At 55.1% G+C, this 16,616-nt stretch overlaps 1 protein-coding gene across 12 annotated transcripts; it reads right to left on the reverse strand.

Annotated features, from left to right (window-relative positions):
• Positions 1 to 1,920: 1,920 nt before the first annotated feature.
• MEIS3 (Meis homeobox 3) lies at positions 1,921 to 14,681 on the reverse strand. 12 transcript variants are annotated; one of them, XM_061172829.1, is made up of 14 exons: positions 14,070 to 14,670; positions 12,392 to 12,703; positions 12,103 to 12,284; positions 11,721 to 11,880; positions 11,574 to 11,624; positions 10,371 to 10,412; positions 10,041 to 10,235; positions 7,084 to 7,195; positions 6,748 to 6,896; positions 5,723 to 5,799; positions 5,425 to 5,483; positions 5,235 to 5,321; positions 4,829 to 4,898; positions 1,921 to 2,386 (listed from the first exon to the last, which is right to left on the reverse strand). In XM_061172829.1, the coding sequence occupies exons 2-13, from the start codon at positions 12,446 to 12,448 to the stop codon at positions 4,849 to 4,851; spliced, it is 1,221 nt and encodes a 406-aa protein (XP_061028812.1). In that variant the 5' UTR covers positions 12,449 to 12,703; positions 14,070 to 14,670; the 3' UTR covers positions 1,921 to 2,386; positions 4,829 to 4,848. The 12 variants fall into 12 exon arrangements, with proteins under 12 accessions (XP_061028812.1, XP_061028819.1, XP_061028814.1 ...); XM_061172836.1 differs by having other exon boundaries at positions 5,235 to 5,318; positions 10,041 to 10,139; positions 10,371 to 10,421; XM_061172831.1 differs by having other exon boundaries at positions 5,235 to 5,318; positions 10,041 to 10,190; positions 10,371 to 10,421; positions 14,070 to 14,669.
• Between the last annotated feature and the right edge of the window lie 1,935 nt (positions 14,682 to 16,616).

Below are 16,616 nucleotides of genomic sequence, written 5' to 3' on the forward strand. Positions count from 1 at the left end.
CCAGCATCCTAAGTCCATGGCCTCAGCAGTCATGCAGTTGTCACACACACGCACATGCACCAACCCCGGTGACCACCCGGCCCTGCCACCCAGCCCCACACGGGCCACCCTGCAGACCCATCAGAGTCCCCACCTCTCTGCCCCTTCCACTCAGCAACACCCACCCACTGCGCAGGCAGCCTCAGAACTCCAGGTTCAGCTGTTCCCTCGCCCCAGGAAGTGGGGGAGGTATTTTTAGTTACAATTAACCTCCCGCCCAGTTTCCCTCCTCCCCCATGGCACAGCCGATTGATTTAATTAGAGAGGATTAAATGAGAGGTATTTTCAACCAGGTGGGGGAGGGGGAGAGGAGAGCTTCCCCTCCCCCACTTGCCAGTGTCCCTTTGCCAGCCAGGCCAGGTTGCAGGAATACAAAGCCCTCCCCTTGATGTAGACCTCAGGCCTTGGCCCAGCCCTGCCCCCTCCCCCATAACCCTCCCCCACCCGCCTTTAAAAGTGGGGAGAAGAGGTGTTGGAAGTCCTTCTTGCTGTATATCCCTCATCCATCCCACTTCAGCCCCCGGGAGTTTGGGGAGAGACAAACTGTAATCATAGTCACCAAAACAATATGTAACTCAGAAAACAGTTGGTGATATAGGCCCTTTAGAAATCATAGACTCTTAGAATTCTATTTTTAAAAATGAGAGGTTGTGAGGCAAGTGGTTAGCTCACAGCCTGCCTGGGTTCTAATGGGAACACCCGCTCTCCAGCTCTGTGACCCTGGGCGAACGATTTCACCTCTCTGGGCCTCAGTTTCCTGATCTGGGAAATGTGGCCAGTGATCATACCTCCTCCTGGGGCTTAGTGGTAAGCGTTTACCAGATTGATAGGTATAAAGCTCCTGGAACAGAGCCTGGCACAGCACGAACTAGAGAAAGGGTAAATAAATGTGTAAAAGAGGCACCTGTACTCCCATCCCTACCTTGCTCTGCTTTTTATGACACTGTCAGCTTCTAACAGACTAAATGATGTGCTCATTTATTTGGTCCATCGTGGGTCTTCCCCACTAGGACGTCAGCTCCCCCAGGGCAGGGTCTTGGGTTTGTTCACTCAAGTGCAGGGACGAGCAGAGGGTGCATGTCCAGGGCATACCCGTGGCCAGGAGGAATGAATGACGAGGTGAAGGCGGCTGAGTCTCAGAACTATGGAATTTCTTCCTCCGTTCTCCACCTGTTTCCCAGGCACCTGCTGGGTATAGGGTGCTTGCTGTCTGAGGCCCCAGGTCACCACGGTGACAGAGAGAGACAAGCTCCTGCCTTCTGGAAGTGCTGAGGTTCCAGCCAATAATGAATAGGCAAATAAGTGATGGAAAGAATTCCAGGGAGGGGGTGACGGGGGACAGGGGATGAGGTGAGAGAGAGTGGTGGACAGAGTGGGGTGCTTTGGTTTGGCTGTTCCTGTGTCTTTGCAGAGGTGACCTCTGAGCCAGGAAGGTGTCCCAGGCAAAGGGAACAGCCAGGACAGACACCCCGAAGGGGGACTGAGCTGGTCCTTTTCCACAAACAAGGTCAGCCTGCTGGTGTATGTTACCATGCAGCCCAGTCACTCCTGTTGTCCCCACTGCCTGCCAGCAGAGCCCCCTTGCTGACCTGTGGCTGTCCACAGATACACAAGAGAGGCCTTTTGAAGCCACGAGAACTGCCCAGCTCAGCCTACTACACCAACCTGTAGATTAATGTGCTAAAAATTAATTGGTCTTTTGAACCATGAAGCTTTGGTATGGTTTGTTACACAGCAATAGCTAACTGATACATACAGAGGGCCTGAGGAGAGAGCAGGATAAAGAGCATCAATTATTATTATAATTAGTGATTCATGAGCTTCAAACTGATGAGAATTTGAATTTTGGAAGAGACCCACGAACTCAGATTGGTGGCCTTTTGTTTTTAAGACTTTATGCTTGAAAAAAAAAGGTAGAAGACAACACAAGAGGGAGGTGGGGGAGGGGGAAAGAAGGTGGGCTGGGAGGATGAAGGGAACCTTTCTAAATGTCGGATCTGGGTGACCCTCCTTCCCTGATGGCCCCAGCCCACCCCCAATCCCTTCTCTGTCCTAGGGGTGGTGGTGGGGGTACCCAGCCGCCATCTTCTGAACACCCAGGCCCAGGATCTCAGCTCGGGTTCCAGGCAGAGGTGAGGGCAGAAGTGGGGCACAGGGCCTGGAGGCCTTGTCTTTGTCCTTGAGAGACCCTTGAGTGGGCGCTCAGGCCCCTCGTGTCCCGGCAGGGCCCCAGGGAGGTAGGCATTGAGTTGGGGGGGGCCGTAGGAGGTGGGGTCCTGAAGCCAGAGGGCCAGGTGTCGACCAGAAGCAGGTATGAGCCTGGCAGCCACAGTCCAGAGGTGGGGGTCTGTGGAGAGGAGAGGAGAGGCCAAGTCAGGAGATGGGGAGGGGGTCTGGACCTACATCAGGCCTTCTGTGCTATCCCCACCAGCCCCACAGTGAGAGGGACACAGAGAGAGAGAGGCAGAGACAGAGGCAGAGAATCAGAACAGAAATGGAGGGAAAGAGACAGACAGAGATGAAAAAAAGACAAGGAGACAGTCAAGACAAAGAAAGAGATAAGGAGGACCTCTCTGGTGGCGCAGTGGTTAAGAATCTGCCTGCCAATGCAGGGGACACGGGTTCAAGCCCTAGTCTGGGAAGATCCCACATACCGCGGAGCAACTAAGCCCGTGCGCCACAACTACTGAGCCTGCGTTCTAGAGCCTGTGAGCCACAACTACTAAGCCTGCGCACCTAGAGCCTGTGCTCCGCAACGAGAAGCCACCGCAATGAGAAGCCCGCGCACCGCAACGAAGAGTAGCCCCCGCTCGCTTGCAACTAGAGAAAGTCCGCGTGCAGCAACAAAGACCCAACGCAGCCAAAAATAAATAAATTAAAAAAAAAAAAAAGATAAGGCAAGAGGGACAGATAGAGCAGGACAGAGAAGAGACATTGAGATAATCAGAGATGGAGATGTGGAAAGAGAAAGAATGAGAGAGACAGAAATAAAGGGAGAGACAAAGAGGAAAAGGCAGGGGTTGGGGAGAGACAGAAAAGAGTGGAGGGAAAAAAGGCAGCTTGCTTGGGGAGCAGGATAAGAAGCTCCCTCCATCACTCCTGGTCCCAGAGGTCCCCTGACTCTGGACCAGGGCTCACCTGTCTGCAATTGGTCAGGGCAGAGCTGAGACCCCCCATGGACCTGTCGGGCACTGAACAAACCTCTCCTCCCAGGCTCAGGCCTCCAGTGCTCTCCAAGCCTAAGCCCTCGCAGGTCTCCACTCTCATCTCCCAGCCTTTCTGTGGGCCCTGAGTTCATTACTCACCCGCCTCAGCCCAGCCCAGTCTCTTTGTATGTACGTGTGTGTGTAGTGAGGGACTGTCTCATAGCCTTTGCATATACTGTTCCTTCCTCTCCTGTCTCACTCCTCTTATTCTCCTGGTCTCAGCTCCAAAGTGCCCTCCTCCAGGAAGTCCTCCCTGAACCCCCCAGCCTGGGCCCGATGCCCCCTCTGGGTTCTTCCAGTTCCTGGGTTCCCTCCTCCCAGCCCTGCCCACTGTAGGTCATTACTGTCTGGGGACAGATCTGTCTCCCCCACCGGATTGTGAGCCTCATGGGCACAGGGCTGGGCTGTCATGGTCACTGCTGTGTCCCCATCACCACCCAGCACAGGGCTGGGCACACAGTTGCTCAGGGAATGTGTATGGAATGAGTGAATGAATAGATGCCAAACCAAGGAGTTTGGACCTCATCCAATGGGCACTAGGGAGCCACAGAAGGGTTTTAATCCAAGGAGAGTCAAGATCTGATCTGTGCTTTAGAAACTCCAGGCAGCCTCTCAACCCTGGGCGTTTGCACATGCTGTTCCCTCTGCTTTTCTAAGCTGAGTGAACCTGCACAAGCGAACTCTTCTCTCCGAGCCTCAGTTTTCTTATCTGTAAAATGAAAATAATAATAGCTTCTCTCTTTTGGGGTTATTGTAAAGACTGAGAAGATACTCTAGACTTAAGACCTGGGAGAGTAAAAGAATGCACCCTGCTACCTTGTCCCCAACCTTCTGCCCAGTGGTCTCCTATTCATTCTTCAATGCCCTACCCAGAAGCCACTTCTTCTACAAAGTCTTCCCTGATATCTCAGAGATAGCTGATGATAGCTGTGTTTTATTGTTTGAACTGTTGGACTAGATTGCCATTGGTTTCTGATGTCCACTTCCTCATGAGCCCAGAATCTTCTCAAGAGCTGGACCCTACCTGAGGCATGTCAATATATGTTTGGAAATGTATGTAATATGTGGATAGGTGGATGAATGGGTGGGTAGGTAGGTGGGTGAATGCATGGGTAAGTTGACAAGTGGGTGGACATGTGGGTGGGTGGATCAATGTGGAGGTGGGTGAATGAGTGGGTAGATGTATCTTCTGATGGATGAAGGGTGGTGGATACATACATGGATGGATCCATGGGTAGGCAGGTAGGTAGGTAGGTGGATGAATGCATGAATAAGTGAGTGGATGTGTGGGTCGGTGGATCAGTTTGGAGGTGGACGGATGAGTGGCTAGGTGGGTGGATGGATGAATGAATGAGTGGGTGAATGTATGTTTGGATGGATGGTGGGTTGGTGGATGATTGATGGATGGATAAATATATGTATGGGTGAATTGATGGATGGATGGATGAATTGGAGAACCCTCAGTTCAGGGACACAGGCTGACCCTGCTCTGTGTGGGCTCACTATTGGGAGTCTGGAGGTCTTACGAAGGGTTGAGAATAGCACAATCTCCAACCCAGTGCCCCTAGACCTAGGACACTCACATTTCTCCTGACTCCAGCCTCTATAAATAATGCCACTCTCCTTCTAAGTTCAAACTCATCCCCATTGATCCTGGAAGACAAAAGAGGAGTGTTAGTGGTCTTCACCAGACACCCCCATATGCCCCACTCCCCCTTCCTTCCCCAGGGGACTCCTCTATCAGGGCAAACTGAGTCATCCTTTAAGAGGGTGCTGATCCTTTAAGGAAAAGTGGAGCTTTCCAATGGGTGGTTGAAGTCTGGGAGGAAAGGTGGGGGCCAGGAAATCTGCATTTGCATCTTCGACTCCCCTCTTAAGCAAATGAAGCAAGGTATTTTTCAAGAACTTAATCCCAGAAGGTGGGGCACATTGTTTGGAGGAGGGACCTGCAGTGCTGGGGGTGTGGCTTAGTTAGGGGGCGGGTCTTACCTGGGGGCCTGACAGTCACTTGTGGCTGAGTCTCCGTGTAGCCCCCCATGGGCTGGCCCTCTGGGCTGAAGGCTGCACCCTGCCCTGCTAGGGGAGTTGACGGGTGCAGGCTGAGCCCCAGGATGCCTGGTTCAGGCTTTGATACTCCCCCAGGAACACTAGGCCCTCTCTTCCCACCTTCTCCCTGTACCTGTGCGGTTGGATTGATCGATCATTGGTTGCACGATGCGTCTCCGGGCGTTAATGAACCTGGGAGGGGGTCATGGAAACGGAGGAGGGTGCAAAGAGGGAGTAGAAGAGAGGCAGAAATGAATACACAGGGACAGAGAGAGAGCAGGCAAGAGAGGACGGGTACAGGGGCGGCAAAGCAGAGGCAGGAAGAAGAGAGGCTCCGAGGGGCTTTGGGGACTCCTTCAGCACCGCGGACAGCGCCCGGCCTCCCACCCCGGGCTGGCGCACGGACGGCCCCGGCCTCCCGCGTCTCTCACCAGTTGTTGACTTGCAGGATGGTGAGCCCCGTGTCCTGCGACAGCTGCTTCTTCTGCTCTTCTGAGGGGTACGGGTGCTGCGGCCACCAGCAAGAGTCACCCTGCTTGCCTGGCTGCCCTCTGATCCCCAAGGCCTGGCCTGCCCTGCTCCCAGGGAGTTGGTGAGCCCAGGCTGAGGCAAGGCCGGGAGAGACGGCGGCGTGTCTGAGCTTCTCTGTGCTCCCCGGGGCCCAATGGAGGGAGGCAGAGCCAAGCTTCAGGCAATTACACCGGTGGGTGTCCCCCCACCTCTTCCAGCAATTAGAGGCTAATTGGCCAGTTCTCATCAGGGAGGTGGAGCTGGGGGAGGGGGGTACTGGGGGAACTCCACCGCCCTGGAGAAAAGAGGCAAAGCCCAGCACCAGCCCTCTCTGAGTCCGTTAGGTCCTTGTGCATGTCTCTCCCCATCCCAATCTCTGTCTTTCTCTGTGTCTATCTGACTGTCTGTCTCTCCCCCAATGTGACTCAGTCTCCCCCTGTGTCTCTCTTGCTCTGACTCAATGCTCTCCATAACTCCCCATCTCTATCTTTGTTTCGGCCTCTCCCTGTCTGTCCTCCTGTCTCCTTGAGGCAGAGTGGTTTGGTGATTAAGGCCAAACTGCCTGCATTTGAACCCACTTCTGGCTGTGAGACCTCTGGGCCTCAGTCTCCTCATCTGCGAAATGGAGCTAATAACATCCCTGTCGTCACGGGGTATGTTTGGCTGGATGGTGGATGACTGATGCGTGGGTGACTGGATGGGAGGGTCGGGGGTGGGGGAGAGGACTGAATGAGTCAAGAGCCCTTAGTGGCACCTGGCACACAGGTAGTGCTCATGGATGTGTGCGCTTGTCAATCCCCATCTGCTTGAGATTCTCCCTCAGTATTTCCCTGCTGCCTCAGTCTCCCGCCTCTGGGTCTCTCTCCGGGCTTCAGTTTCTGTGTAGTAGCCATCCTTCCCCATCTCTCTCTCTGCCCACCCCGCACCAGGGCCCCATGGCTCTCACCGAGAGGTGCTGGAACAACCAGGCTCTCATGATGTTGGTGGCCACCTTGGGGAAGATGCCTCTCTTCTTGTTCTGCCGCGGCTCCTGGTCCAGCTCCTCGTCCTCTCCCCCAGAACTGGGAGAGGCCACGTTTGTGTCTAGCCCATCTCCTGAGCAGGGAGAGGCATGCTGTGCTGTGGACGGGAAAGGTGGGGGGACCAGAGGGACCCAGAACCCTCCCCCAAGGCACCACTCCACACCCCAGTCATCCTTGCCCCTCTGGAAGTCCTACCTGCTGTCTAAATTCAATCCTCAGACTGACTCCCACCTTTCCCCTCCACCTCTCAAGCTTCTCACCTTGGTCACTGGAGTTGTCACCACTCTGGGAGGCCAGGCCCCCGCTGGATGGACCCGGGGTCCCCAAATGTACAGACCCACTGTCTTCATGGTCTCTAATCCATGTAGTATTCTGGAAAATAGGAGTTGGAAGTCAGTGCCAAGGCTTGGGGTATAATATACTACGGTGGCTAAGACCACGGGCTCTGGAGCTAGGAGTCCTGAGTGTGAAGACTGTGTCTGCCTCTTTCCTGGCTGTGTGTGACCTTGGGCAAGTCACTTCACCTCTCTGTGCCTCAGTTTCCTCAACTGGAAAAATGGAGGACAATAGCCATCCCCACCGCCCTCACAGAGTGTGGTAAGGATTCAGTGAGTTAACTTACGTAAAGGCACACAGCAATCACTCAGGAAAGATGAGCTTGTACAGATCTCTGGCACCTTATCAGAAATCCCTGGAAGCCAGCGCTCTTTCAAAATTCAAAACTTTTCACATCTTTAGGCAGTAAATCAGTGCACACGCCATGTATTTCCTAACACCTCCGCAGGGTCTGGGGCATAACCTCGTCATCAAACTCATTAACATTTCTGCAGCAGAATGGATGAATATTTAACTAAGTGGAATAAATAAAGGCTATAAATAGCCTCTCATTAGTTCAGGTCAGATTTTGCTGCCCAATGAGTTTGCACTAAACTTATGGGGAAAAAAACACCAACTTCTAGTTTTCAGAGATTTGGGGGTCTCCAAATTGCAGATCAGGGAGTCGGGGGTTGTATTTTCTTTATCCAAACTCCTACACACGATGAGGAACTTGACAATGTGTTGAATTCACCCCCTGCCCCAGCTCTGTGTCCCAGGAGGCCCACCCACCTGTATAGATGCATCATTTCTTTGTCATTTGGTTTAAGGTTCTTCAGTTGTTGGGAGGCAGATTGGGTGGAAGTGGGGATGGGAACAGCCGCCTGCTGTTGCTGAGCCCTGGGGTACACCCCTGCCCTTGTTGAATGTCCTAGACCCTGCCCTCTGCTTTGTAATTAGTCACCCACCCCTGCAAATGACCCAGTGTGGATGCATCATTTGTGTCCTGCCAGGGCTCAGCCTGAGACACGGCACCTTAGAGAAGTTTTCTCCGGGCTCAGAATATCTGTGTGGAATTTAGAGTTTGAGGGCATTGGGGATGGGTTGTGTGCAAACGACAGAATCATTAGGTCTGAAGGCTTTTGAGCATTGTTGGAATTGTCACCCTGCCCTTCTGGCACTGGATCCGATCGGATGAGCGTCCATGCCAGTGTACCTGAAGCTGTCCTGAGACTGTCATGCAGCACGTAAGTGTGAATGTGCCTATGTCCGTGTCCGACAAGGCAACGTTGTCCCTGGAGAGGAGGTGTCACATGGGCAGAGCTAAGACACGCAGCCGTATTTGAGCATGGTTGTGTCACTCAACCAGCCAGGTGGCTATTATCTGACAAATGCAAGGCTACATTTATTTTTCTAAGCTTGTGGCTGTAGTTCTAGGGGTTGGTGTCCTATTGGGGAGACCGTGTGTGGTTCTGCTGATTCCTGCATGAGTGGGCAGGCAGCTCCGTGATTCTCTGGCAGGGGATGATGGCCATAGGAGAGTGCTGGCAGCTGTGTGAAGATACAGAATATGGCTATGCCTCCAAGGGGGTTGTAACTGATCAGCACACGCACATGGTGTGCTACTGAGCAGGTGCGTAATACAGGTTGTGGGGCAGAGGGTCCTTGAGGCTCATCTGTGACTGCTGTGTGCGCGTGCTCGTGTCTGCGTAGTTGTGGTATGGCCATGTGCCTGTATTTGGGTGTGGGTGTCATGTTGTATAATTGCTGTGTTAGTGTGACCGCCTTGTGGGTGTGGGCCTCACTGGGATCCGCACAGCTGTTGTGTGATTGTTGCCTGGGTGCCTAAGTCTATGAAACTATAGTCTGATTGTATCTGAGACTGAATGAATCTGGGGCCACGTGGCCATTGAGTGGAAAGGCATGTGCCCACACCTACAGTAGTCCAATTGTTAAGAGGTTAGGGTAGGACTTCCCTGGTGGTGCAGTGGTTAAGAATCTGCCTGCCAATGCAGGGGACACGGGTTCGAGCCCTGGTCAGGGAAGATCCCACCTACCGTGGAGCAACTAAGCCCGTGAGCCACAACTACTGAGCCTGAGTTCTAGAGCCCGTGAGCCACAACTACTGAAGCCCGCGAGCCACAACTACTGAAGCCCGCGCACCTAGAGCCTGTGCTCCACAACAAGAGAAGCCACTGCAATGAGAAGCCCGTGCACTGCAAGGAAGAGTAGCCCCTGCTAGCCACAACTAGAGAAAGCCTTCATGCAGCAACGAAGACCCAATGTAGCCAAAAATAAAGAAATAAATTTATAAAAAAGAAAAAGAGGTTAGGGTAGCATGTGTGTGTGTGTGTGTGTGTGTGTGTGTGCAGGCACTGTGGTTGCTCTGGGTCTAAGTGTGGCTGTAGCTGAGTTTATGTCGCAGGATCTGGGGCCATTTGGCTCCATCTCCAGCTGGGTGGCTGTTATGTTGTTGAGGTGTGTGTACTGCACACACACACACACACACACACACACACTCTAGAACGGCAGTGTCTCAATCAGGCTGTGTGATCTATGATGCTATTATGCCGCTGGGCTGTGAGTGTTTAAGTATGTGGCGTATGCTATCACCTGACTGTGAGTGTAATGGGTTTTATGGCTGTTTGTGAACCTATGTGGGTGTAGCCAAGTCTATGTGTGGTATCTGCAGCTGTTGGGGTGTATATGTGTGCTGTCATCCAGCTGTATTGCCGTCTGTGTAGCTGTTGCATAGTTGGTGCATGTCCTGTGGTCAGGCCATGTCTGACGGTGGCTGTCTGAGGCTGTGTGGTGTGTTGTGTGTGCCCTGATGCTGGAATCCAGCTCTCTGGGCATGCCTTTGGTTTCAGGGCAATGCCTGTTGCCCCATCCTGGGGCCCACCTGATCTGGGAGGCTCGGGCAGGAGGCCGGGTAGTCGTCGAGATCCTCCCTGCAGCCGCCGTCCCGATCCTCGATGACCAGGTCGATGGGCATCTTTCCCTTGAGGCAGGTGATGTAGCGGTGACAGAAGTTGTCGCACAGGTCGTGGACCTGAGGGGGCACCGGGGTACTGGGGGGGCCACCCGGGGGCCAGGGCTGGGGTGTATAGGGATGGGGGTGACCTTCTGCTCCAACTCTGGTGGGGAGAGAGCCTGAAGGAGGGGTGGAGGGGGCAAGAAGGGAAGGGATGGGGGGCAAGTGAGGGCGTGAGGGGAAGTGACAAGCACTCACCTTCTCCAGCTCCAGCAGGTGGAAGCGGAGCACTTGAATGGCCTGTATCATCTGAAAACAGAGACACAAGAGGGGAGGGAGAGAGGGAGCGAGGGAGCGAGACAGAGAAGAAGGAAGAGGAGGAGGTGTAAAAAGAGAAGAAGAAGGAGGAGGAGGAGAAGAAGAGGAAGAAGAAGAAGAGGAAGAAGAAGAAGAAGAAGGAGGAGGAGGGGGAGGGGAGGGGGAGGGGGGAGGGGGGAGGGGAGGAGGAGGAGGAGGAGAAGAAGAAGAAGAAGGAGAAGAAGAGGGGGAGGAGGAGGAAGAAGAAGAGAGAGAAACAGAAAAAGTGCATTGGATGACAAAGAGAAAAAGGGTGCAAAGAGAGACAAAGACAAAACGACAGGGGCAGAGAGAAATAGAGAACAGAGATGGAGACCCAGAATTAAGGAACAAGGGAGTGTGAGATTGAGATCAGAGACAAAGAAAGAGAAGCAAGAGGTGCAAGAGACAGAAGAGGACCCATCACAAGAGGAGTGAGCTAAGGTATGCTCTAATAATAACACCACATCCTTTGCCGGCTTGCCCTTGGATCCATTGCCCACCCTTCACCTGAAAACTACATTTCCCAGAGCCCTTTGCCAAAGGGTTCAGCCAATAGGAAGCTCTGGTGGGAGCTGGAAAGCAAAAGGAAGGGACAAGCCGTGGTATTTCTCCCTCTCTCTCCCTCTCCTCCTTCTCTTCCCTTTCTCTCTCTTCTCTCTCCTCTCCTCTCTCCTTTACAGCTAACTGCTTTTATTCATTTTGGTGTGAGCCCTGTTCTGACTGATAGAACAGCGAACACTTGATGAGTCCCCATTCAGTGCCAGGCATTGTGCTACATGCTTGACTCTCTTTAACTCACTATACACTCACAACAGCCCTACAAGATAGAAATTATTACTAGCTACACTTTACAGATGAGGAAAACGGGGCCCAGGGAGATGGAACTACTTGCCCTGGTTCTTAGAACTAGTAAGTGTAGAGCTGGGATTCGAACTCAGGCCATCGAGTTCCTGTTCTCAAACTCTAGGCTACACTGCATTGCAAATGGGCAACAATTATCACTATTTGAGGACGTGGGCCAGGCGGTCTCCTCTTTGCTCCCACAACCAATCCCAGGGCTATGGAGGGTGGAACAGGAGACCCCCTTGGAGGAGGAGGAGTTGGGGAGGGCCCAGGTCTCACCAGATTGTCCAGCTCCGGGTTGGAGGAGAAGAGAGGCCTCTCGGAGCGGACCTGGGAGAAAGAGAGAGGCCAGGGAGGGCACATCCTGTCTCCTGCCCACCCCACTTCACTGGTTCTCCTGGCGCACAGTGGATGGTGGGTGCCCACCTGCTTGGCAAAGGCTGCAATATCCTCGTTGAAGGAATCGGAGGAGCATACGTCACTGCCTGGGGGTGTGCCCAGCCCAGTCCCAGCCCCATCACGGGGAGAACACGTGGCCAATTCACATTTCTCAAAGACCAGGGCCAGCAGCGGGAAGAGTGGGTGTCTGGGGGAAGCAGGAGAGGTGAGAGTTCATGAGGGGAGGGCAGGGGGGCTGGGAAGTATGGCGCAACCGGGAGGTGGAGAGGAGACCCAGAGGGAAGAGGTGGAGAGACAGAGACAGAGTGAGACAGAGTCAGAGAAGAGAAACATATCCAGAGAGACAAAGAAACAGGGTGGGGGGCACATACCGAGACCCCATGGAGCCCTCAGCCTTGTCCCCACTCACCCGTAGATCTCATCCTTCTCCCTCCTCAGGCCATCACTATCCAAGCCCAGGGGCGGGGGCTGGGGAGGCCGGTGGGGGCCGTAGGGCCGGGGGGCTCTTGGTGCCGAGGGCACTGCCTCCGAGAAGCCAGCCAGGGCTGCAGTGCTGTCCACGATGCCGGGGTAGTGGGGCAGCTCATCGTACTGGGTGGGGGGAGGTGAGAGGGGAAGAGCCCCAGGGAGGTGTCAGCACCAACAAGAAACCTCCCTACCCTCGCACCCAGGAAATGCCCCCTCCTTGCCCCAGTCACCTGCCCTACTGTCCCCAAGTGTCCCAGCCTTGCTCCCTTAGGCCCCCGATGTCCCATGGAGCTGTCTGGGTGGGACTGAAGGCCCTGTCCTCAAGCCTTCCCTTGGACCCGTGGACTGTGAAAAATGTCCCGTCAGAGATTCCCAGTGTGTGGGCAGGAGGGTCCAGGGGAGAGAGACTGACCCAGGTCTTGGATCTGAGGGTCAGGGTTGGGGGGTCAGGGATTGGCTGGCTGGTAACTGCCAGCTTCTCACAGAGAGTTGGGGGGAGAGAGATTCAGAGAGAGGGAGAGAGATGTGAGAGAAGAGAGAGACTGGGAGGGAGATGCAAGAGAAAGACAGAGGGGAGGAGAGATTAGAGGGAGAGAGAGAGAGGGAGGGAGAGAAATGGTGAGAGAGACAAAAAGGTGGAGAAAGAGACAAGAGATAAAGAGAGATGTAGAGTCAGAGGGAAGAGCAGAAAGGGAGAGAGACACACAGAGAGAAGATACAGGAGAAACAGGCAAAGGGAGACAGGGGGCAGAGAGAGAGAGAGGCAGAGACAGAGACAGAGAGACAGAGAAGGAGAGAGAGAGGAGGGGAGAGAGAGGAGCCGGGAGAGAAATTGATTCTCGCTCATGGGCACTGCCCATCAAAGCAGTGCATTGTTTGTACACAAATGTACACATACAGTCTCCCCCGCTTCAATTTCATTTCACAGATGAATATGCATGTCTGAGTGCATCTTAACTTGTCACACGCCACTCCCCATGTGAACCCACCACACACACACACACATACACACACACACAGCCAAAAGCCAGGCGCAGGAATGAATGAGTGAGTGAATGAATCAATGCATGAGACATTTAGCACAGTGCCTGGCGCACATTCAATAAACACTTGTTGAACCAAAGTATAACCCGGCTCAACCACACAAACGCACTTGTGCCAATAGCCCCAAAGAGAAATCACGCGTGAGATTTCTGTGTCCTGTCATCACAGAAGCACACGCACCGGGGAAGCCAGGGGACCTTTAAGTCACCCACGTCCAATCCTTTCCTCGGAGATGAAGAAACTGAGGTTCAAAGAGGCAAAGGGACTGGGGAGGGGGGAGCACCAGTGTTCCTGCCACGCGGGTGTGTGCGCGGAGGGCTCTGAGTGTGTGTGTGTGTGTCTTTCCTTTTCTCCTAACTTCTCCTGAGCACTGAAGTTGAATCCAACTGCCCCCCACTGTTCATCGCACATCTTAGGATGTCCTCGAATCCTGCGGTATTCCTGCCCCCCTCCACCCCCAAAGGTGCCTGCTCACCTCTTCGCCTGTCTCTCCATCCCCAGGACAGCGAAAGAGAATCCCTTGGCCCTGCCTGGTGAGACCCACCTCTCCCAGCACTGTCCCCACGCCTAACCCTCTGGAGGACTTGGAACAAAAGTAGACCAGGGAGAAGGATGGGGGGGGATGAAAAAGAAGAGGGGGGGGTAGGATAAAGGGCCTGAGGTGGAGGGGAGACCAGGGGCAGAGAGGGGAGACTGAGGGGCAGAAAGAGGGGAGACCCGGGGTTAGGAAGAGGGGAGGCAGAGAAAGAGATGGTGGAGAGAGCGGGATGGGCTGATGGGGGCCAGAGCTCCCCAGGGAGGAGATGGAAGGATGGGGGATGAGACCACCGGCCGGGGCACAGGATCGTCCGCCCTCAGACCTACCCTCCGGGCCATGGGCTGATGCCGGCGGCAGCTCCCGGGTCCCTCCAGGGCCTGGCCGGCGGGGAGGGCGCAGCCAGGGGCAGCGGCCCCAGATGGCCCGCGGTGCCGACGCCAGGGGGTGGGGCAGGAGGCTGGGTGCCCGGCCCCCCCACCCCCACCGCCGTCAGCGGCAGGCGCCGGGCCGAGCGGAGGCTCCGAGCATGGACCCCCAGCCTCCTGCCCCCGCGGGGGTCACAGCTAGGGGCTCCTGCCAGCGAGGGCAGGGGCGAGAAGGCGGGGGAGGGCCGCCCGAGGCCCCCTCCCCGGGGCCCCCAGTCCCTCCCCCGGGTCCTGGGAGGATGGAACCAGCCCGAGATCCACAGACCGAGAGGCGGGGGAGAGGGGGGCGCGAGGGGGCCCGGCCCGGGGGGCGGGCGGCGGGCGGCGGCTCCCCGCGCGGTGCGGGGTCCCGGCGTTGGCGGGCCGGAGGGATGCTGGCGGCTCCGTCTCTCCCTCTCTCCCCCTCTCCCCCTCTCCCGGTCTCTCCCTCTCTCTGTGGTCACATCCGGAAGTTCCACAGCGGAGATGCTTAACCCACTGTCCGCCGGCGGCTCGGCCGCTGGCGGGGCGGGGCGCGGCGGGAGCGTCCGGAGCCCCCTCCCCTCCCCTCCCCTCGCCCTCCCCCTCCCCTCGCCCTCCCCCTCCCCTCGCCCTCCCCCTCCCCGTTCCCGGGGGCTGCGGCCGCTCTCGGGGGCGGGTTTTTGTATCGGAGTCTCGCAGCGTCTGGTCTGCCTCGGTCCCCACCCCGCCTGCCTTCCTCTCTCCACGTCGCGCGCTCTCCTCCCACCGCGCTCGGGTCTTCTCCGCCTCTCCCCCTCCCGGCCGCCCCAGGTCCCTGTCTCTCTCTCTCTCCCCCCTTTCCTCCTCCTTTCCACCCGTCCCCGTCTCTCTCTCTCTCCATCTCCCTGCTTCCCTCTTTTCTCTAGGTCTTCAAGTCTCTCTCTCTCCATTTCTTTCTCTCTTTTTTTCTCTGTCTCTGTGTCTGTGTCTCTCTCCCGTCTCTGCTCCCCACATCTCTGCCTCTCCTGGCCGCCCACGCTCCCACTCAGGCACTCCGATCAGTCCCTCTCCCCCTCCCCCTTTCCCTGTTCTCTCTCTCTCTGGCTGGGAGACAGCTCAGAGGAGAACCAGAGGCTGGAAGTAACCAAACCCTATGTTGTACTTTCTCTTCTTGCTCCAGCCCCCCCCAACTTCCCACCCCGGGAGACAAGGACACTTGTGCGCTTGCCTGAAGCCATCTGTGTGTGTGTGTGTGTGTGTGTGTGTGTGTGTCCCCAGCTGTGTCTGTCTGTGTGTCTGGTTGTTGGATCATGCCTGGTGTGGGTGTGTTGTTTCTGTTTCTGAATATAGTGGGTGTGTAAGTGGTGTGTGTGCGCGCGCGCATGCGCGCACATGCCTGGAACTATCACTCTGCCCCTCTGCCAATTTTTCACCTTTGCCTTTTGGAAGTTTCTTAGCCTGAAACCCCCTCAACAGCTCTCAGGGAGTTTGTGATGGAATCTCCAAAATTGAGGGTAAACGATGTGCCTGGTTACACATCTGCTGGAGAGCAGGTTCACAGCTTTGATCTGATTCCCGGAGGAGCCTGGGACCCAGGCAGCCTTTGAAACTGGTGTTCTAATGAAAGAAAGATTTCTGCAACAAAATTTTATTGAGCGCCTACTGTGTGTTGGGTGACGTTCTGGAGATGTAGCAGGGAACAAAAGACAACCGTACCTGGTCTCCCGGTGCTCACATGCTACTGGGGATGGTGTGGGGGAGAGAGATTAGTCCGGTAAATAAATGTGTAAGTATAAAATCATGCCTGGAGGTGATAAGTGCTCTGAGACAAAGCAGAATAAGGACAGGGGGATGACAAAAGCTGGACAGGGCAAGTTCTCAGAGGAGGTGACATCTGAGCAGAGACCTGAAGACGGGGAGGGAGGGAGTCACACGGATGTCTAGGGAAGATCATTCCAGGCAGAGGAATGGCAGGTGCAAAGGCCCTGGGGCAGGAATGTTTTGGAGGCCAGCGAGGGCAGGAGAGGGCATGGGGTTGGCGGGAGGGAGGTTGAGACCCCTGGGATTCATTCTCTCACTGGCTTTTCTACAGTAGTGTCTTTATCCTCTGGTGGCCTCAGATTCCCGAGGGGATGTATAAGTGGGTATCAAGAGGCCTGTGAACTCCCTCAGGTTGCCTGGCAAATTATGGTCTTGGTGCTTATGTGTTTTTTTAGGGAGATGGCCCATAGTTTTCATCCTATGATCAAAAAGGATACTTGATCCCCCAAAAGTTACAAACCATCACCCCAGAGTAAGAGCTCCAGAGAGAAATGAGACAGAGATCCAGAGAGAAAGGGACAGAAATAGGAGGAAGGGACAAAGACCCAGAGAAAGGAGGGCAGAGATGGGAGGGGGAGACAGAGTCCCAGAGAGAGAGAAGGGGGTTGAGAGGGCAGGCTGCAAGCCGTACACCCACCCCTGCTGGGCTCTCTAAGGATATTTTTATGACCCTCATAAACAGCTCCA

Source organism: Eubalaena glacialis, chromosome 18, assembly GCF_028564815.1.
Source record: "Eubalaena glacialis isolate mEubGla1 chromosome 18, mEubGla1.1.hap2.+ XY, whole genome shotgun sequence".
Taxonomy (NCBI): domain Eukaryota; kingdom Metazoa; phylum Chordata; class Mammalia; order Artiodactyla; family Balaenidae; genus Eubalaena; species Eubalaena glacialis.